Source organism: Leuresthes tenuis, unplaced genomic scaffold (assembly GCF_036924035.1).
Source record: "Leuresthes tenuis unplaced genomic scaffold, fLeuTen1.0.hap1 SCAF_19, whole genome shotgun sequence".
Classification (NCBI taxonomy): Eukaryota; Metazoa; Chordata; class Actinopteri; order Atheriniformes; family Atherinopsidae; genus Leuresthes; species Leuresthes tenuis.
The window spans coordinates 17,967,436-17,989,610 of record NW_027325373.1 but is presented as its reverse complement, the minus strand read 5'-3'; the positions used below and the strand labels follow the sequence as shown (position 1 = coordinate 17,989,610).

General features: G+C 41.1%; 1 protein-coding gene across 1 annotated transcript; it reads left to right on the top strand.

Moving 5' to 3' along the window:
- Positions 1 to 359: 359 nt before the first annotated feature.
- Positions 360 to 21,585, top strand: LOC140277290 (kinesin-like protein KIF2A). The gene is made up of 21 exons (XM_072372256.1): positions 360 to 498; positions 1,328 to 1,422; positions 2,926 to 3,045; positions 4,478 to 4,532; positions 6,624 to 6,743; positions 7,649 to 7,749; positions 8,246 to 8,341; positions 8,772 to 8,826; positions 10,181 to 10,343; positions 10,415 to 10,505; positions 10,581 to 10,644; positions 12,336 to 12,427; positions 13,251 to 13,393; positions 13,493 to 13,697; positions 14,757 to 14,867; positions 14,973 to 15,040; positions 15,912 to 16,001; positions 17,474 to 17,618; positions 18,953 to 19,054; positions 19,314 to 19,449; positions 20,893 to 21,585. The coding sequence occupies exons 1-21, from the start codon at positions 438 to 440 to the stop codon at positions 20,976 to 20,978; spliced, it is 2,199 nt and encodes a 732-aa protein (XP_072228357.1). The 5' UTR covers positions 360 to 437; the 3' UTR covers positions 20,979 to 21,585.
- The last annotated feature ends 590 nt before the right edge of the window (positions 21,586 to 22,175 follow it).

The window sequence follows — 22,175 nt, the reverse complement described above, 5'->3', positions numbered from 1 at the left end:
TTGCTTTAAAAAGTTAGATGTTAGATCATCTCAGTATGGCATAAAGCCTTAAACAGGCCTGTATGTTTCCCTTTCACAACAATCCCATTTTGTTTGTTCTTTTTAGACATAGCTGACTGGAAACATCCGACATCTTTTGCCACACTTTTTATAACCCTTTCCACTGTTTTCTACTGACAGTTTTCTTGTTGTTTCCCACCAATAATTGAGGTGCAACTGCTCATCAAACTTGTTTTCCCACTGATTGTACAGCAGTGATGTTAATAAAGAGGGAAGATGAGGCAGAAGATGCTCCTCATCTTAGTCTATGGGGAGAAAATTCCGCGCATGCGTAGCAGCTCCTCTCCTCCTGCCTCTGCTGACTGACCGTTGGTGACCTCAGAGTCTCCGCAGCAGCGCACAACCTGGACTGGACAACAAATACCACTCGGGGAGCGATGGCCGGAATTTTCGGGAAAATCTTCGTAGGCATCTACGTGGAGATAAAGCGAAGTGACGGTACGCGGCAGCCTGACACGCATCCACACAGACACACTCACCGCTCTCCATCCGGCTGGTCCGGATGAGAGGAGCTAGCGTCTCCGCTCACCGCAGCGGGGTGTTTGGGCTAGTTAGCAAGCGGCTATATCATCCTCTGCTGCGCTTTCACCGGGATGAAGAGTAAAAATCCATAAGAGTGAAGCGTTAGAGCGTTTAAGCAGACGAATATGTCGCTTTCTGACACGTTGGTGTCGTCCGGGAGTCGCGCAGATGACACCGCTCGGCCTGCCGGGCAGTAAGCAGGCGGGCGGGTCCACCTGTGCGGCTGTCCGGCTTCTCTTTATTGACACCTGCCCTGCCTCCCTCCCTCTGCACCATGGCTTAGACCCCTCCAGCATAGGGTGGACTGCACTGCAGCATCCAGCAATGGCCTGTTGGACGGCTGCATGGGCCCTCTCCCCCCACCCCTCTGACTGCTATTTGATTTTCTTTTTTTTTTTACCAAAAATTCTGATTTCTGCTCTTATTTTTGGTTGTACTCATGTTTGTTGTATTATGCCACACTGGTTGCCAGGAGCACACTCAGCCCTTCAAGCTGTACACATGGCCAAGTCTGATCTCTTATCAGCCACACCCATTAGCATCAAAGTATCCTTATTTTTACCACCTAAATTTCATCTATAAGCATTTCCAGCTCACTTCTTAAAGGCATGGTATTCTCAGTGTAAGATTCAGTTCTTTTGGTTTCATGTCAGCATGGTTGTGTTAGTATTTGCCCCTGATTTAAGGCTCCAAGCAGCATGCATGTCCTGATCAGGCCTGGCATCTCTTTGCATCCCCTCTGCAGGACGAATACACCAGGCCATGGTCACACTGCTGCACGAAGACAACGAGAGTGTGACAGTGGAGTGGATCGAGAACGGGGACACCAAAGGGAAAGAGGTATATCTGCTGCTTCATTCAGCACATTTACTCACAACCTATGTGTTCATTTCGACCTTAACTGGACTTAAAAAGCACGCAAACATGTTATTCTGACCAAAATCGTATGAAACTGAAGCTCTCACACCTGGACTAAAGCACCCAGATAACACAATTAGGGATCTAATCACTCAACAACACACACTGTCAGAACTTCCATCTTTTTGCTTTTTTTTTGTAAAATCAGTCAAGTTTTAAGTGTATATTAACACAGCCGAATCCCTAATAAAGCATAAACTTAGTAACTCAGCTGATTAACATTTCCAGACTTTTGCTCTGCTCTAATAAGATCCTGACATCGAACCGCAGCTTCATCTGACAAAAGTAACTTATAATTCAGCTGTGCATGTTGGGGTTTGTGGGTTTTCTGGTTTTTCATATTGTAGTTTACTTTTTGCTCTTTTTAGCCTCTTGATTTCCATGTCTCGCCGACTTTTGCCATCATTCTCCGTGAGCTTTGCCTTGGTTTCGTTTCTGTGAGGTGTTCACTTATTAGTTTATTTACTTCTTGTGTATTTTGTTTTACTGTTTAGTTCCTATCTGTGAGGCTCCATTTTCTGATTCCAGCTTCATGTGTTTATTCTGTTGGTTGCTTGTATTCCTTGTTCCTCTTGGTTCAGTTTGAAGTTTATTCTGTTGTAGTTTCCCATACTCACCAGTAGTTGTCCTCAGTCCCCCCCCCCACTTCTCCACTTGGTTTCCTCAGCTCTTCCACCTTATTTCTTATGGTCAATTATCACAGCTGCAGTCACCCCCTTGTTATACGCTGTAAATGAGGAAAAGTGATCAGAGAAGTGATGGAGTTGTATGACTTAAAGGATTTTTTGCTACGTTTACACTGCAGGCAAAAGTGTCCCAAATCCATTATTTTTCAAATCAGACCCAGGTCCCTTTCAGGTGATCGCATGTAAACAAAGGACGAAACAAGCACGGCAGACACGCTTGATGGAGATAGCTAGTTTGGACTTAATTGAAATCCTCATAATTTTGTCGGCCATGTAAGATATCGGATCGCAGCAAAAAATCGGAGTTGAGTATCGAGACCTGCAGCCGAGGTCGTGATTTATTTTAGATTAGTTGTGCAGCCCTGTACTTCCTGCTTAAAAACAACCAAAAAAATACCACAGAGATTCTTTTTTTTAAATTTTTTTTTTAAAAAGGAGGGGTAATTTTCTACTGGACGACTGTCTGCTCGCTGTTAAAGCAAACAAACATCGCCCTCTGGTGTCCATCCAAGAGAAGGCAGCGTAAAAGCGTTCTAACTTCAATCTTTTGATTACAATTTTTTTTTTTTTTTTTAAGAATCGAGGTGAGTCTGATCTAGTGTAAACAAATTTAAATTTAAAAAGTTGACCCTGGAATGAGGTTTTTCCCTCTTTCTGGACTAGGTCCTGTGTTCTCAGGCCCTTATAATAATAAAGCTTATTATCATAACAGTAGCTCTCTCTCTCGTTTGTTCCTTAGATCGACCTGGAGAGCATCTTTGCTCTGAATCCAGATGTCGCTCCTGATGAAGAAATACCACAGAGTCCCGAGGCTCCTCTTCCTCCGTCCAGTGTCACCAAAACCAGCAAAGTCCCGAAGGTCTGCCCCTCATCAGAAGCTCCCAATAATCAATTATCTACATATATGTTCATAGATGATTGTTTGGCATTTAAAGATACCACACCATATTAGTTTTACATTCATTTTGAGTGAGTTCTCCTTATTAATTGTAAATATTTTATATACAATTAATAGTGAAAAGTGTTTTCCAAACTGCAAATAGCCAGTCAGAATCAGTTATTGTTGCATGCCGTGGTATTTAAATGTTAATTTCTAAGGCATTTTTATTAATATTTAGGTTATATGTGATTTTTATTTAGTTTTTTTTAGTCCAACTAACAGTTAGAATAGGAAATATAACCAGTTTTCATATTTCAGGAGCTCAAATTATTAATTTGTTGGCCAGTTGTTTGACCCAGTTTGAGCTGTTTTTACTATATTTGGAGTTTTAATAGGAGTGTTTTCCCTTTTCAACAAAAATTCAGTTCAATGTGAAGCTATAAGATTTGTAACGATTATTAGGATGCATCTATCAAAGCTCAAAACTCTCAAATTAACACGTCTTTAAACTGTGTAGAGACGGGTTTATGAATCTCTGACACTTATTAGTTAAAGACTTATTTATAGGTGGTTTTCATGAAGGATTTACTAGCTGTGTGTTGTGTAGATGACCCAAATGCAGCCTCACTGGTAAAAAAAAGGGAGGAAGATAAGAAGTAAAAGAAGTTTTGTTCACGTACAAATAAAAAACTAAAGGTGCTGTTTGGCAGGTATCCAGATGTCCAAAAAACAAGGAGTGAAGGCGGGAAACACGACTTGACGTAGAGCTAAAGACACGGGAACAAACGGCAAGGATCTGGCAGGGAGCAAAGACAAATAAGGAGCTTCAATAGTGACTGTGAGAAGGAATGAAGGCAATAATAAGAATAAGAAATATGTCAGAATAAAAGTCCAAAACAGACTTAACAGACTTAACAGTGGCCAAAGAAAACGTCTTTCTAATATGCCCTGGTCATCGGATCTGAAGGGGCGGGCAGGACCATTTAAAGATTTAGCAACAGAAGAACTTTAAAATGAGCTCTAACGTGGACAGGCAGCCAGTGCAGTGAGGATGCAGCGTTCTGCGCCAGCTGAAGACGAGACAGAGAGGCCAGACTAACAAAGAACTAACAAAGACTCACTGTCATCCATCCAAGCTGCAATAAAGGCACGGGTTGCCATTCTAAAGTGGTCCTGCCGGCTGTCTCAGCTGGAAGAAGCTGGATCTCAACACTGTGCTGATCTGACTGCCCAGTCTAAAATCCTTATCCATGTGAAAACCTCAGGTTTGTGACAGTAGGTTTCCACACTGTGCCAGAGGGCCCATATCCACAGGAGAAAACCCTTTTGTTCAACCAGACAAAGACAGCACTTCAGATCTTAAAGTGTTTCTGAAAAGCGTTTATTTCCTGTATTCGTTATTGTTTTTTAGGCCCGACGGGCGACAGCGATACCCAAGCCTGAAAATGCTGTACGGGAGAACAGAGGTACGTTTGACCCACTAACCGAATCTGAGACGCAGTTGTGTTCAAAATAACAGCGGTGTGTTTAAAAGTGAGGAAAGTTCAAAAATAGCTTTTATTTCCACGCATTGGAAATGCTGCATGTTATCAAACCATGAAGGAAAATGTATCAAAGTTGGTTTTTACTTCAGACAAAGTGAGGAAAAAAGTAGCAGTGTCAAACATTTACTGTATGAACTCAAACATATGTGAAGATTCGGCTTTCCTGTGACTCAGTGAACTCACATTTAGTTCTATAACCACTGCTTCACATCTGAGTCGCACCTGTGAACAGGTGACTCCACCCCAGGATGATTGGATTACATTCCACAGAAACAGCACCGAGATGCTGACGATTCCTGGTGCGTTTGTGGCCATTGTCTTATTGAAACCCCCATTTAAAGAGTGTTTCCGCTTCAAAATAAGGCAATATGACCTCTTCGGTCATTTTGATGTATTCAGACTGTAGGCCCGACACCATAGTATGAGAAACACCCTCATATCGTGATGCTTCACTGTCTTTACGGTGTACTGTGGCTTTAATTCAGCATTTGGCGGTCATCTGACAAACTCTCTGCTGCTGTTTTCTCTTTAGGCCAGTCTGTGCCTGCAGCACGCTGTTTTTAAACGGTGGGACTTTGCGGGGCCTTCTTGCTGATAGCTTGGCTTCACATAGTCGCCTTCTAACTGTTACAGCACTCACCGGTAATTTCAGACCTTCTTTGATCACCCTGGAGCTGATCATTGGCCGTTTTGGCTATTCTTTAACCCATTTGAATGGTAGCTTTCCATTTGCTCTGGTTTTGGTTGCCATAAAGCATTTGAGATCATTTTAGCCGAGCAGCCTTTAATTTTCTGCACTTCTTTATACTTTTTCCCCTCTTTAATTAACTTTTTAATCAAAGTTCTACTGAACAATGTCTGGAATGTCCCATTTTACTCAGAAATGCACTATATAACCAGCATGTACAACATTTGCTGCCTGTTTTATTACAGAATTAATGACCTCACTAATTGAACTGCACACGGCTGTTATTTTGAACATGCCCCTTTTAGATAATGATTCATGTCATGATTGTTGGGTCTGTTGGTTTTCTATTACTCTGCTACACCTATTAGTATATTATTTGAAGCTCACTGAACCTCAATTCTTAATCTAAAAGCATGTCGGATCAGTATGAAAGGATTACAGAAGATTACAGAAAAAAACTGCTTCGCGATGAAAACTATACAAAATGTTCCCATTTTTGCATTTATGGGTAAAGTCAATGACTCCTTTTGTGTATTTGATCAGGAAATTTCTCATCAATGACTTTGAAATTCTCTCATGTGAGCCTCTAACAGCCACCAAGAGTCAAACATGGACTACTGACTTTATTCTGAATAGGACAACATGGTGTTTACATGAGTTGTGTATAGAATATGCCATTCATATCAGTTTTGAACATAGTCCGACTAACGATGCCTTAATCTGATTATTGCTCCATATTTAGGCTTATTAGGGCTGACAGTGGTTGCAGATTCTCTGGATTTGATCGATGCAAAGCGTTTTATGAGATGGAGACTGCAGTTAAAGCCACAAGAATAAGAACAAAAACCACAACACTGAGGCAACTCACCTATAAAGTCTGCTGGTAATCCACTGACCAGTGCTTTTCTTACAAAAATGGGCTTTTTTCATATTCTCAACAGTCCATCCATCCATTTTTTAAACCTGCTTAATCTAATTCAGGGTCAAGGGGGGGGGGGGGGGGGGGGGGGGCTGGAGCCCATCCTAGCCACACAGAGACAAACAAATATTAACAATTTAAAGTCACCAATTAACCTAAGATGCATGTTTTTGAACGGTGGCCAAACTATACACACGCAGAAAGGCCCCATCAGGGATTCGAACCAGGAACCTTCTTCCACCACCATGACCATTCAAATTCAACATGAGCTCATATTTTATATGTTTCTGTTGTGAATAAATGATTGGTTTGTGACGTTTGAAAATCTTTTTGAAATTTCTAAACTTTTTTTCAGCTTAAAGGGTCCCTCACTGTGACAGATCATAATAAACCATTTGCTCCTCAGCTGCAGCCGTGGGAACCACCCGGGCCCGTCCCAGCCAGCACAACCAGGCTATAGAGCCGCCTCCACCCTCCATCACTCCCCAGACTGCCGCCAACCAGGCGCTGATGCAGCAGCAGAACGGTAACGCACACATGTCACACTCATGTCAGAGGTGATTCAATCCGGTTTGATTCCCTGTGGCACTCGGAGTTGGTTTCCTCTGTCACTTGTTGTTTTCTGGTGGAGGGTTTGTGCAGCGGCCAGAAGCAATGATGTCATTCTCCCACACAGCTGTGGGCCTCAAAGGCTCTTTCACTGCCTTTAGCTTCATACTGCAGCACTTGTTTCTCAGTCTGAATCTCCATACATGTGAAAATAAGATCTTAAAATGTTGAAACATGCAGAAAAACTCTAAAGTGTATTTTACCATCTTTAAATCCAATCCAAAGCCGGTTTTCTCTCTGTAATGTCCTCTGGTGGTCAAACACTGCCATCACGAGCTACTCATCAACCAGAGCAGTAAACAGTATCAAACAGATGCAGCTCACACGATCATGAACAAGTTATACGTTTCCTAAACAGTTCTGAAAAGCATGGAATTAGTTTTTTGTAGATTTTTAAAAAGAAAAAAGAGGTTGAGAAAACAAGCAGATTTCGTTTGCATATCAGTTGTAAAAGATGGATGATGTAACCTCTTTGTTTGACTCGTACTTTAAAGCAACACTAGATAAGTGTGTGAACCTTTGAAAGTATGCTCTTCTGACTGGACTTTAGGTACACTGACATTCTTGTACCTAAAATGATCAGGTAGCGCCTGGAGGCTGAGGCGCCGCAGTTCATGACCGTTTAGCTTCACGCTACCACTATAGACCAGATAAAAACATACTTTTACCATAATAAATCAAATCGGGAGAGAAAAAAACAACAGTGTGGCAGAGACAAGATGAAGTGGGACAAGAATAAACCTCAGATTGGATTTTAGTGCTCAGATCAAAAGAAGGATGACGGACAGATGCAGAGTTAGCTTCGTTGTTGCTCCTTTCCAGCACGGAGGAAATCCAACTGTGTGAAGGAGGTGGAAAAGCTGCAGGAGAGACGAGAGAAGCGACGTCTTGAGCTACAAGAGAAGAGAGACAAGAAGGCTCAGGTGAGGAAATACACACCGTAGTTGAGTTAAACTTGTTCTGTCTTTTCAAAGGAAGTCTTTCAAACTTTCTATAAATTGGGAACATATTAATGAAATTTGAACAAAATTGAGCTTTAAGGATAGACATTCATCTTTTTCAGTCAAACATTACGCAAGATTGAGCTAAAAAAAAAGAGTGCTAATAAAAGCTACTTTTATGGTCATTTTTAGTTTTCCTAGTTTTTGATACATAAAACACTATAAAACTTTTCATAATCCATCTAAAGCGGCCACTTGTTAACCAGTTGGAGTTCATGACAGCAGTGACTGCCCTTCTTCGTCTCTTTTTGACATCAAACCAGAAAAAGGAAAGTCTTGTGATGAGGAGGAACCCTGATAAAGAGTTAGACTCATCAAATGGCAATTTTGAGGGGCAATCTACCAGTATGGAACTGCATTTCTGTTTTAATTTATCTTTATAAGGGTGTGTTTGTCTGTTTTCTGTCCCAACATCCAGGAGGTGGATGTTAATTTACCCAACTATGAGATTATGTGTATGATCAGAGACTTCAGAGCCAGTCTGGACTACAGACCTTTAACCTCAAACGATCTGGTGAGTCTGGTGTCAGCATGCAGCCACCATCAGTGGGAGGTCCGAGGCTGAAGGAGAGGAGGAGGAGGAGGAGAGAGGGAAAGAAGGGGGGGAAAACAGGAAAAGAGGGGGTAGGATATGGTAGAAAGGATAGAGGGGAATGAAGAAGGTAGATTTCATCAGGAGTTAAAGAAGGTGACAAAAAGTGAAAGATCAGATGGATAAAAGCAGGAGGAATGAGAAAGAAAGAAAGAAGGTAGAAGAGGAGAAAAGAAGAATGAAGCAAGTAAATAAGATCAAAATGTAGAGAAGATGTTTCTGCCTCCTGCCTTCATGTGTCTTCCTGATGTTTTACACTGAAATGAGACCTTGTTTGACCACTGATAAAAGCACAGTCAACAGACATGTAAATACATGAATTATTATTTATCTGTATCATCTGATGTTTCAGATCGAGGAGCACAGAATATGTGTGTGTGTCCGTGCACGTCCCCTCAATAAAAAAGGTAAGAGCAGCTTTATTCAGCTGGTGTTTTTAGACACAAATGTTTCCTCTCATCAGTGACACGTATTTAACTGCAGGTCGGGTTCCTGGACCCAAATACAGACAATCTAAATGAACGGTCTCAGGTAGTTTCCCTTGTGCTGTTACAGGTTTCTGAGAAACGTCATCGAGGCACATTAACACAGCACATCTGTCACGTATCTATAGTGTTTGGTAGAATTTGAAGGCAGGACTTTCATACATGAAAATACATGAAAAAAAACATTTAAAGTGAGTCATCTGCAGAAGGCAAACACACAGTGTGCTTGAATGTAAGCAGCCAGAGCAACAGTTCTCCAGGCTTTCTGAAGTGAAGAGTGTGTTTTGTTTGTTAAGCCTCTTAACTCTGACCTATGAATCATTAAAGCATAAAAAAGGCTCCTAACTCAAGGGATGAACCAGTGTTGTGTCGACACATAACAGACAACTTGGCAAAGAACCAGTTTTAGATTGTATCTTTAGACACTTTGTTACCATCAGCCTGTCACAAAGACACATCATTTGTTTCCATTTCTGTAGTTTCATCTATGAAAAAAACACCAAAGATAACAGTTTGATGGACAGAAAATAGTATTTTTGCTCCAACAAGGTGATTCTCAGAGAGCTATTATCTGAAAACTTGGCATATCTCAGCATGGTGTGCAGTGTGTCCTTAAAACATTTGAGGAAACTGGACAAGTGGAGGACAAAAGAAGAAGTGTCAGGCCTAAAAAATTATCTACAGCAGATGAACAGTATCTGAAAGTGATGTCCTTAAGAAAGAGGAAAAAATCCAGCAAAGACCTGAAACAGGACCTGAGAGATGCATCTGGACCTTCAGCTGATCCATCTACTGTTGGCCCAAGCCTCATCAGAAATGGTCTCCATGGAAGGGTGGCTGTCAAGAAGCCATTCTTAAGGAAGGGAAACAGGGAGAAAAGGCTGAGCTATGCCAAATGACACAAGAAGTGGACTGAAAATCAGTGGCAGCAGGTCATATGGAGGGATGAATCCTCCCCAGAGCCCGGACCTCAACATTATTGAAGCAGTGTGGGATCATGTTGACAGAGAACGGAACAAAAGGCAGCCGACATCCAAAGAAGAGCTTTGGGATGTCCTTCAAGAAGCCTGGAGAACTATTCCTGAAGACTACTTAAAGAAATGATAGAAAGCTTGTCTCAGAGGGTTCAGGCTGTGTTGGAGAATAAAGGAGCTCAGACCAAATATTCACTTTAGAACTTTTTAGAATTGTACAAACTCTGTTTTTGCATTTTTTTCTTTCTTTGTTTATATTAATGTTTGCACCTGTTTTACTAAAACACTGCTCGTATTTTCAGAGTTATCAGTGAAGGATCTGGATGTGATCACTATTCCCAGCAAGGACGTGGTAATGGTCCATGAGCCCAAACAGAAGGTCGACCTGACCCGCTATCTGGAGAATCAGACGTTCCGATTTGACTACGCTTTTGATGAGAACTCAACAAACGAAATGGTTTACAGGTATGTTGTTTTTCTGCTTCACGGGCTGTCAAACAGTAATCCCGCTGCTGATGAACTCTCCTCTGCCGCAGGTTCACGGCTCAGCCACTGGTTGAGACCATTTTTGAGAGGGGGATGGCGACCTGCTTTGCATATGGACAAACTGGGAGTGGAAAAACACACGTGAGTGCTTTGACTTCAGCACGAGGACAGTTCGATTTAAGTGCACCTGTCATGTTGTGTCGTGTCTCTTTCTAGACGATGGGAGGGGACTTTTCAGGAAAGAACCAGGACTGCTCGAAAGGGATCTATGCACTGTCCGGTCAGTTTACCTTCATTTACCTTCATCAACCCACTGTTTGTACCCAGACCTCAGTACTTCTAAGGTGCATTGATCTGAAGACCTCAGTGCCCTCTCGTGTTTACAAAGAGTAAGAATTTCTGAGAGATAAGATGGGGCAAGGCCGTTTATGGCTTTAAAAACAAACAAATCTTAAACTGAATTCTGAAATGAACTGGGAGTCAGTGAAGAGATAAAAGCACATCTGGATGTGCTGGTTAAAAGCAGAGTTTTGGACTAACTGAAGGCGAGGGACTGTCTGGCTCACGCGACAGTCTTGAGAAAAGGTTAAACTTTGGCCAGGAGGCTTGTTCTGACAACAGAATCAGTCGAATTTCATGCAGCTGTCAAAAGTAACCTATTTTGTTCACTTGTTGTTTAAAACTTGAAGCCAAAGAACCAAACTTTAACAATGTCACACTGGGCAGGCTAGGGATGGAAAATAAGATACATTCAGTCTTCTCATTATTCAGGTGCAATAGGTTTATCTTACTCAGGCAGTATAGCAGAGAGCTCTTTCGCTGGGTTTCACAGGCAAATAGATTTGTACATAATCAGTGTAATAGATTATGTTTGGGTATACTGACCCAAGCAGCAGCATGTACAAAGAAAACAGGATAGGTCCCAGAATGGAGCCTTGTGGTACACCACAGGAGAGCGAGGCACATAATGACCATAACAGAGAAGCTTCAGTTTGTTAAATCTAACCTAAACCAATTCAGGACAGTGCCACGATTGCCCACATAATTCTGCAAGTGAGAAAAATTACTGCGTGGTCACCGTATCAAACCCTGTTGTGAGATCCAGTAGCACCAGCACAAAAGGAGGCCTAGCATCAGCTGCTAAGGTGATGTCATTGAGAGTAAAACCTTCCATCTATGCACCTTCAGTGTTAATACTGTTGATCTGATGTTCATAGTCTCCTTTTCAAAATGATCAGTGGGGTTTTTGGAAATTTTATTGCCAACATCTGGATGTTAACACTCTTTAGTTTGGTTCAGTTTCTCCATAAAATCTGAGAAAACTGCAAAAATGCTCGTTAGCGTAGCATATAGCCAGAGCAGACTTCATATGTTGTGCTTTCCAAATAATGAGTTATGTTTTTTTTAAAAGAATCTTATTTAGCCGTTTGAGCACCATGGATGTCTTCAAAATGCACCAAAATGTAATTTGTGGTTGTTTTGTTGGGTTAGGTTTAGGATTAGGATAGGTAACAGGCAACACTGGTTTGTTAATATCCTCCATGGGTAGAGATATGGTTGCTTTTCTGTGTTGGCCACTCACATCTCTTCCATCACATCTTCTCTTTTTAGTCTTGCAAATGCATTTAATAAAGTGAACATATAGACAGTCAAATAGTTAAGTAGAATATAAAGTAGAATCAGGGATTTGAAGCTGGACTTTTGTGCATTTATTGTGTTACATGCAGAGCCTCCATTGTTACGACATGACTGAAGCTAATGTGAAGTTTTTTGGTCTGGCTGTGACCTGTGGTTGGATCATCCGACTCCGCCATGTCACTTCGACATTTTTTTTTTTTTTAATTATGGCGATATAGACCTTGAATGTGGGCGGAGTTGGACGGTCCAGCTCCACCGACCTGCAGGCTGCAGTGAGAAACTGCTCATTAATGTGCTCACATGGACTTTGTGCTTGTTCTTCTCTCCCTACAGCCAGAGATGTTTTTCTCATGCTGAAAAAGCCGGTTTATAAGAAGTTGGATCTGCAAATTTATGCCACATTCTTTGAGATTTACAGTGGAAAGGTTAGTGTCACATGACACAGTCAGTAATAAGTATGTAAGGAAGGAAGTAAAATGTGTTTCTGTAGCACCTTTCAAGATTAATATCACACTGAAAGGCTTGACCATAAAAACAAAAAGTTTTTAAAAGCGATCACAGATATCTGGAGTCTGAAGGCCATTGTTGCAAAAGTCTCCTTTAGCTCTCAGCCTCTTATGATGCACAGCCAGCAGGCCCTTACCACATGACCTCTGATGTGCTCGTCCTAAAGTGGACCCTGAAGTGTGACATGTGAGTACTTAGTTAGGACTTAGTTAGAAGCCTCGCAGCAGTGTTCTGAACGATAACGAAGCGTTTCCAGTTCAGAGCGTGTCACGATGGGATTTAGGTGTTAAAAATAAGAGCGAACCAGAGATTTCACATGAGCCTCCAAAGTGAAAGCTGAGTGGAAAGTTGCGCCAAAGTTCCTGATAGAAGATTTGGCAAAAGAAGCAAGGGGACCTCGAGTTTCCATCACCTGAGATACAAATCTGTCGAGAGCACAAACAAGGACTAATGTTTTCTCTTCGTTAAGGTGGAGAAAGTTGTCAGCTATACAACTTTTAATAGTGTAAACACCTGTGAGATCTGTAGCTTAGACAGATCAGGGGGCTTAAAGAGATACAGCTGAATGTCTTCTGCACAGCAGTGATAAGAAATGTCCTTAAAAGTGCTCAAGATGTGTTTAAGAGACAGCAGATATAACAGGACCATTAAAGGCCCCAAAACAGGACCTTGTGGCACACCATTGGGGAAGAGGAGCTGAACTCAGAAGCAGATCATCTAAATTTGTATTTGTTTTTGAAGGTGTTTGACCTGCTGAACCGCAAAGCAAAGTTACGGGTCCTGGAGGACGGGAAGCAGCAGGTGCAGGTGGTGGGGCTGCAGGAGAGGGAGGTGAAATGCACAGAGGACGTCCTGAAACTCATCGAAGTAGGAAACAGCTGCAGGTAAACACGGGCGGAGGTTACATTTCAAATCATCCGGCGGCAGAAACAGTTCGTTGACAGAGGCCGAACGAGCTCGCTGATCTTCTTGGTCTCCTTCAGGACGTCGGGACAGACGTCTGCAAACGCTCACTCCTCTCGGAGCCACGCCGTCTTCCAGATCATCCTGCGCCGGCGGGGGAAGATGCACGGAAAGTTCTCCCTCATCGATCTGGCGGGGAATGAGAGAGGTGCCGACACATCCAGCGCCGACCGGCAGACCCGACTGGAAGGAGCCGAGATTAACAAGAGCCTGCTGGCGCTCAAGGTCTGTCCTTTAGATGCCTGACTGCAGTGGCTCCGATTGGCTCATAACTCCTCCATTATGGAGGGTGTTTTGCATTAACCACACGATGGTGCTGTTATTTAATTTTATTTGTGTCGTCTGGGATGGGGGTAATTCAGGCCTAAAAAAATAGGTTTTTGTTATTTCAAACAGTTGATTATTATCCTATTTTGATACAAAAGCAGCATCCATGAAAGTGTGAATGTTAAAGATGGACAGAGGATCTTCCAGTAAATGTGTGGAAGAAACATTGGAAGAGATTTGCATGTTTCCCGCTCTACGGTGCAGAATGTAATTAAAGCATTCAGCAACACCTGGGATCTCTGATCCCTCTGATCCTCTCCCATCAATAGCTGATAGAACCACATGGGCAAAGGATTACTATGGGAAACCTTTGTGAAGCATTACAATACAGTGTTACATTCACAAATGTCACTGTGCAGAAAAAGAAGCTTCATGTTAACCTTCTCCAGAGGTGGCGTTTACTTCTCTGGGCTCAGAGGCATCTTGGATGGACCATCACAAGGTGGAAAGGTGTATTGTGGTTAGAACAGTCAGTATTCCAGATCTTTGTTGGGAGAAATATTGCCAGGCTCTCTGATGTATGGGGTTGTAGCAGTGCCCTTAGCAAAGCCCATTCCCACTTCTGTAATGGCAGCATTACAGCAACATCTGCTGCCTTCAAGAACACATCAGTTTCAGGGATGTCCGTGCATTTTTAAACAAGACCACGTTCTGCACCAGTTACAAAGACATGGCTGAGGAACAAGAGGGTACGGGTACTGGACCGGCCTGCCTGAAAGTGTACTGTTAAATGCCTTAAGACGAGTTTACAGGGAGAATAATGTCTTTTAAGTGTCGGGAAAAGAATGGAAACATTAAAAGGTGTTAAAAGCTTTCCCATCTCAGGTGTCTTAAAACGCAATAATGGATGTAAAGTGAATTAAACTTGAAAAGACAAAACATAGAATATATTGGGTTTATATTGAGTTAAAGAATTATTCAAATTGATAAACTGGATATGATGTTCTGTTGTGGCAGGAGTGCATTCGAGCCCTCGGCAGAAACAAACCTCACACTCCATTTAGAGCCAGCAAGCTAACCCAAGTGCTGAGGGACTCCTTCATCGGAGAAAACTCCAGAACATGTATGGTAAGAAAACAGCATTTTTCTCTGTCCCGTAGCTAGAAGTTGAACATATTTGAATGATTTTACACTCGGTTTTGGTGAACATCTCGCTGGTCTTTTCGCCTACAGATTGCGACCATTTCTCCTGGGATGGCGTCCTGTGAAAACACCTTGAATACTCTGAGATATGCCAACAGGTAAAACTCGAAAGAGAGCTTAAAATCTGTTTTTTTTTTATTTACAACTTATAAAAGCTATTATACCATAACTTTTTGCATATTTTGAATTAAAGTTCAGAAAGGGCTCATTCATATCTACAAAAAATACGTTCTTTTTATGAGGAAAACAAGAGAGTAGGCTAAGTTACACTGTGAAGCTAAACTTTTAATATTATTCTGTTGGAAATAAAACATCAATTTGGTGTGGTTTGTGTTGATTAAACTGTTCATTACCAAAGTATTTATCAGTAATGACTTTAAGATGGAATAAATATTACTGCGTTTGGTAAAAAGTTGACTAATAAGGCTAAATGGTCGACAGCATCACATCCAATGAGCTGATGCTTCTTTTTTTATTCAGATTCACTTGAATTCAAATTTTTCTTATAGTTAAATGTGCTTTAACCTGTTTTAACGTGTCGAATTTGATCAATTAGTTCATTGCTGCTTCATTGGTACATTTGTCTATATCTTTAACCTGCATTTGTGTTCACATACAATGATTTCTGGAAGTGTTTCTGAGTCCATGCAGTGATTTCCAGGACAGAATCAGGTCTGTTTTTAATGCAGATTACTGAACCTCTGCTCATCTTTACTTCTGACAGACAAGTGTATGTAGCTATCAGTAGCCTGAAAAGATGAAGATCCACAATCAGAAGGGCCGTTTCGGAGGCTAAACTATGTCTCTAGTGTTTAAACTTTTAAAAGGATACATCAGATGAAACATAGTGTTACCTGTTTGACCTCCTCACATGTTCTTTAGTGATATTACGTTGATGTACAACAGCCTCACATGACCTTTTCCTGCATCTTCTTCTTGTGTTTTCTCTTTCCTGCCATGCTTCTGCAGAGTAAAGGAGTTTGGGATAAGTCCCTCAGATATTCCTTTCTCCCAGAGCGGGGGCGGAGGAGGCCGCTCTGAGCTCTCTCCTACTTACGAGTACGATCACATCACTTTGTTTCTCAAAAGTTTTAACATTCCCCCGCATGAGACAGGCAGACACTGTGCTTTGATGTATCATTAAATGCTTTATCTAGCTCCTTTGTTTGAGTGGCAGATATGTGCGTTAGTGTATGCTCATAAAATCAAATCTTTATGTAACACATTTAAAACAACAGCCATTGACAATAGATTAAACAAATTAAGTTAACGTCAACACAGGACAATAAAATGACACTCAAGCCTCATACGGTATTAAAAAACAAAAATAAAGCTGAATTTTAAGACAGGATTTCATCAAACATGCAGAGGCAGCTTGCTCCAAAGTTTGAGGGCCACAATAGAAAAGGCTCGATCTCCCGTTTGTTTCAACCTACATCTAGTCACTCTGAGCTCTCTGTGGTACATGTGGTTGTAAAAGATGTGACAGGTAAGCTGGAGTGAGCCCATGCAGTGATTTAAAAACAAAAACTAAAGTTTTAAAATCAGTCCTTAAGTGAATCGGGAGTCAGGGAAGAAGACGAGCAGCTGCATTTTTGACCAGATGTAAGCGTGAAAGAATGTTGTGATTAACACCAATATAAAGGGCATCACGGTAGCCAAATAAAAGCATGATTTCACTACAGAATTCATCTGTTTCTCCAGTTTAAAATCACTGTCCAGTTGACTTTACAAATGGACTTTGTGTACTCCAGTTCAGTATGCTGGCAGAGCGCCACTAACACTATTGGTTCCAAAGATCAAAATCTCAGTTTTATTTCCGATGAGGCTTAAAACGTTTGGGGCCATCCAAGCTTTAATGTCATTAAGACAATCCAATAAAGTGCCGTTTTGCTGAAAAATTAGTGTCGTCTGTGTAAAAAAATGGAAAGCATTGCCATGTTTTAGAAAACAAGATAGGCCCAAGAATGGACACCTGAGGCACACCACAAGCAACATGGTGAAGAAGTTTATAAATAAGGTGCCATCTTCTAACCAGTACAGAAAAATAGGTGGCATAATGCCACCGCTGATCTGACAGAAACTTGACCCAAAAATTTTAGAATCTGTGACTGATTATTTCAGCGTTAAAGTTGCTCTGAAACAGTACAATGTCTGCCTCTTTTTTACCCAATAACAACCACTTATTGTTTTTTTTATATTTACCTAGTTTATATTCTCATTTAATTTGTTTATAAAAATAGTTTTGTAAATATAGAAGATTCGAGAAAACGTATGTAAGTATGTCACAGCAAGAGCCACCTTTTGTTCCCTCCATTTTTTCCATTGAAGGACAAACTTAAACCCTTTTTTGGTTAGTTTTATCTCTTAGAATCTGCATGAAGTCCTCCTGCATCATCATCTTTATTTATCTCTTATAACCCGCAGTATTCATCATTGCTTCATCTGACTACATGTCTGTATTTTCATCCTGCATGCAGCTCACCTCGCACACAGTCGGTGTTTAACAAGCAGCTCTGATGTGTTGTCAGGGTGAAGGAGCTCACAGTGGACCCAGCAGCAGCGATGGAGTTCCATCAGGGAGGACACATCACCCAGCTGGAGGTGCTGGAGGCTCAGTGGGGAGTCGGGAGCTCTCCGCAAAGAGACGACCTGAAGCTGCTCTGTGAGCAGAATGTAAGACTTTTGATTCAATCAGGTCTACGACATCAACAAAATGTGGGCTGTACGCAGAAGGTGGAAATTAATTCAGACAAGTTAGCACTTTGTGTTGCATCAAAAGCTAGTTAAACACACATCTGCGGAAATGTAAATAAAATTTAAGATTTTACTCATCGGGACATAATAAAAATTTTTAAAAATCATCTAGTCCTAAATAGATCCTAAACTGAGGTAGATACAATTTAGATGAACAACAATAGATGAAATCTGTTTAACAGAAACTAAGACAAAATGCATAGGAAGTGTGTGAAGAACTAAGTTCAGCCACACTGCTTCCGCAAGGAATTAACAGGGTTACTAGCAGCCAGGTGTGAGCACCTCTATAAAAGCAGAAGTTTTGTCAGTTTGCCGACGAAAGACATCAACAATGATCTTAGAGAAGCAACTGTTGCTGCCCATCAATCTGGGAAGGGTTATAAGGCCATTTCCAAACTATCTGGACTCCATCATTCCACAGAGAGAAAGATTATTCACACTCTACAGGCCTCAGTTAGCATGTTAAAGGTTAAAGTTCATGACAGCACAATTAGAAAAAGACTGATCAAATATGGCTTGTTTGGAAGGGTTGCAGGAGAAAGCCGCTTCTCTCTAAAAAGAACATGGCAGCACAGCTCAGGTTTGTAAAGTTACATCTGAACAAACCACAAGACTTCTGGAACAATGTCCTTTGGACAGACCAGACCAAAGTGGAGATGTTTGGTCATAATGCACAGCAGCACGTTTGGAGGAAACCAAACACAGCATATCAGCACAAACACCTCATACCAGCTGTCAAGCACAGTGGAGGAGGGCTGATGATCTGGGCTTGTTCTGCAGCCACAGGACCTGGACACCTTGCAGTCATTGAGTCCACCATGAACTCCTCTGGATACCAAAGTATTCTAGAGTCAAATGTGAGGCCATCTGTCCGACAGCTAAAGCTTGGCTGAAACTGGGTCATCAACAGGACAATGATCCCAAACACAGCAGCAAATCTACAACAGAATGACTGAAAAAGAAAAGAATCAAGGTGTTGCAATGGTCCAGTCAGAGTCCAGACCTCAAGCTGACTGAAATGCTGTGGTGGGACCTTAAGAGAGCTGTGCATAAACCAATGCTGCAAACCTCAATGAGCTGAAGCAACGTTGGAAAGAAAAGTGGGACAAAGTTCCTCCACAACCATGTGAGAGGCTGTTGACATACAATTACTTCAACTTATTCCTGCTAAAGGTGTTTCTACAAGCTGTTGGATCATATTTTAACACGATTTATCTTCCATTGTAGTCACGATCAGGCTTCTGTGCTTTCAGGAGGAGGAGGTTTCTCCACAACTCTTCACCTTCCATGAAGCTGTCTCTCAGCTGGTGGAGATGGAGGAGCAGGTGTTGGAGGATCACAGGGCTGTGTTCCAGGTACAGACGTCCAACCAAACTGTCACTACATCAGATTGGATGGTTTTAATATACATATACTCAAAAATAAGAATTCAATACCACACCACTCTTCAGCTGTGTCACAAGCTGGATATTCCATTAAATTTTCATATGTGTGTAAATAGAGAAGTCTGAGCTTAACTTTGAATGAATATGTAGTAACCAAGCTCTGCCTCTGGGGGTCAGTATAACACTGAAACCTCACAGAAGGTGCTGAACTGCAGCTTGTCACTTCCAGGAGTCGATCCGCTGGCTGGAGGATGAGAAGGTGCTTTTAGAAATGACGGAGGAGGTAGACTACGATGTTGAATCATATGCAACTCAACTGGAGCAGATCCTGGATCAGAAGATAGACATTCTCACCGAACTGAGAGGTAAAAATTATTCCCCCTGTCATTGAAGCTGAGCGCCACTCAGTCATGTTTCTCTTCTGCACTTCAAGACTGATTGGTCACTTTGATTAAATTACATGTATACAATCTGATCAGATCTCAGTCCTGCAGCAGGTTGGAGGTGGGCTGATAAAACCAAAATTAGCTCCACGGGTGTCGCAAAACCAGGAAAAACACTGAAACAAATTAAGCAAAACGTTGAAAGGAAAACCACAAAACCATCACCTAAAACATAAATGATAAGAAGCTACACCATCACATTATCAAGGCTTATATTTGTAGCATAACTCAAAGGAATAAAAGAAAGTGAAAGCTTAAATGTGATAGTTTTTATATATTTTTTAGCCAGTTGACTTATCAAGAATATACGTAGCCAGTGATTGACATACTCTGCTACTTCACTGTGTTTCTGTCTGTACTTTAGGTAATAATTGCTACTTGGCTTTCACAAACATAATGAGCCTGCTGTTATGCTTTGGTTGTTACACTGTGTTGGCTGGAGTTAACCCCCAGTAGTTAGTTGGGAAGTAGGCACTCTAACCTTATCATTATCACACTCTCCAATTCTAAACCATATAAACTCGAATGCTTTTATAGTTTTTAAATAATTTTTAGGTGATATGTGTTCATTTGTGTGTGTTAAAGTGTTTCATTACCTCAAAAAAGGAGATTTAACTGATAATGAAATGTCATTAGTTATTAAAGGTCTTTCAGAACAAGTCAGCTCACTTTAATTAGTAAAAAAAAAAACATGTAAGAGTACCATACATACATGGACCTGATCAAACTTGGTCAGAGCAAGACTTTTGTTCTCCATCCTCTCTTAAAACGGTTGTCACACAATCAAGGCTTCAAAAGAAGAAACACAACCTGGTAATTTTTCTGGTTCAAATAGTGTCTAAAAGATATCTAAATGTCTTGGTTAAAATTGGGCTAAATTTGGTTTAAAATTAAACGTTTAGTCACCGCCTCGGCCTCTCTCAGTCCATGTGTCACCAGGGTTAGAAATGTTTATAGAAGTTGCTTCTTTGGGATTTACGTGCACAGGTGCCTCTTGCATCTTAACTTGTGGCACCACCACAGTATCATGTTTCTAAATCTGGGGAATTCTTGAAGATTCTCGTAGCTGTCTTCCTTTACATCGTTAGATGAAAACAAGTTTGGCTGCTGAGCTGCTGGAGTAACTCAAGTACTTATTCACACCTGTTATGCTGCGTAAACCAGGACAAGGTGACAGCTGTTCGCGCAGCTGGCTGAGCTCTCCAAAGCTCAAGTATTGCCTGGAATAAGACTTCCAAATCTAGAGTTGGAACTTCTGTCAGTTTGTTGTGTATTTCCTGTCTGGAAAGGGCTTCACAGGTTTTAAGCAGCTTTATAAAACGTATTTAGTTTATAAAAAGTATTTTGTCTTCTCTCTTCTTTCAGATAAAGTCAAGTCTTTCCGTTGTACTCTTCAGGAAGAGGAACAAGCTAGCAAACAAATAACCCCCAAGAGGCCTCGAGCGCTATAAACACGAGATATATTTCCATGTAATCCTGTCATGAAGAGATCACTGCAGATGAAGGAGCTGATTTAAATCAGCTGTGATTTTGTGACTCAACTGTCCATGCTTTCAGTTTCCTCTCAGCCTCCCGTCATCCATCCGTCCATCTGTAATACCAAAGAGCCGACCATTGTCGCTCTATCGTCCTCCTGTCAAGTGTATCTACAAGGTGTGCGTGTGTGTTCAGTCACAAGTGCTTAATTTAAAAACAAAAAAAGAATCATTTGTTTTAAATGAATTTTTTATAGGGTAAGTCATGGCTTATCTTCACTTTGGCCAATTTTATAATCAGCTGTTGCCATTTTGTGCAATATTTGGAGGATTTTCTTCCTGTTCTTCCTGTCGTTTCAGCTCAGGGGCGAACAGGGTCTGTTGAATTTGCGTGTAAAATGAGCCACTGTGTGTTTGTGTTGATACTGTATGTAAAAAAGGTTTGACTGTGAAAAAGCCTAAAGCTAACATTTCATTACATTTATTGAGCTAAAAGGTGCACTATAAATCAAAGACGAAGTGTTCCAAGCTGCATTTACAAAACAATTTTTTCCATTTGCAAAAATAAAAATGAGACTACTTCTGATTGCCGTACTTGTTTTTTTTTTAATTCAACTTTAATGTTGCACCTCTACACGACTGACAGTAATTATTTAAACCATCAAAGACAGTCCAGATGTTGACAGCTGTGAAGTTAAACAGGTGTGTGCTAAGATTTAGAATGTTTGACAAGTGGGACCTTCATATCACATCTCATAACACCACTGTTATGTGGTAAGATCCATCTTCATGGTGTTTTCAGATTCACTTCACTTCAGTTTTATTTATAAAGCGCCAAATCACAATCACAAAAAGTCATCTCAAAGCACTTCAAAGATACAGTCCAATTCAAACCAAATACAATCTTAAGCCAATTAATTAAACTCTAAATAAGTCCAATTCATTCAGAGGCAATGGAAACAAAAGTTGCTTCACTAAGGAAACTAACATAGCATCTAAACTTCTTTTCGATCCACTTTCCCATCCTGAGCATGCACAAGGCGACTGTGGAAAGAAAAAAACTCCCTTTTAACAGGAAGAAACCTCCATCAGAACCAGGAAGGGCAGCAATCTGCCTCAACCAACTGGAGTTTGAGAGGACAGGAAAGTTTTAAGCCTAATCTTAAAGGTAAA

Bases quoted from the DNA above. Each gene is read 5' to 3' on its own strand.
- LOC140277290 (XM_072372256.1), top strand. From the start codon at position 438: ATGGCCGGAATTTTCGGGAAAATCTTCGTAGGCATCTACGTGGAGATA. The intron at 1,423-2,925 runs GTATATCTGCTG...TTTGTTCCTTAG, and splicing joins GGGACACCAAAGGGAAAGAG to ATCGACCTGGAGAGCATCTT. The intron at 10,645-12,335 runs GTCAGTTTACCT...CTCTCCCTACAG, and splicing joins AGGGATCTATGCACTGTCCG to CCAGAGATGTTTTTCTCATG.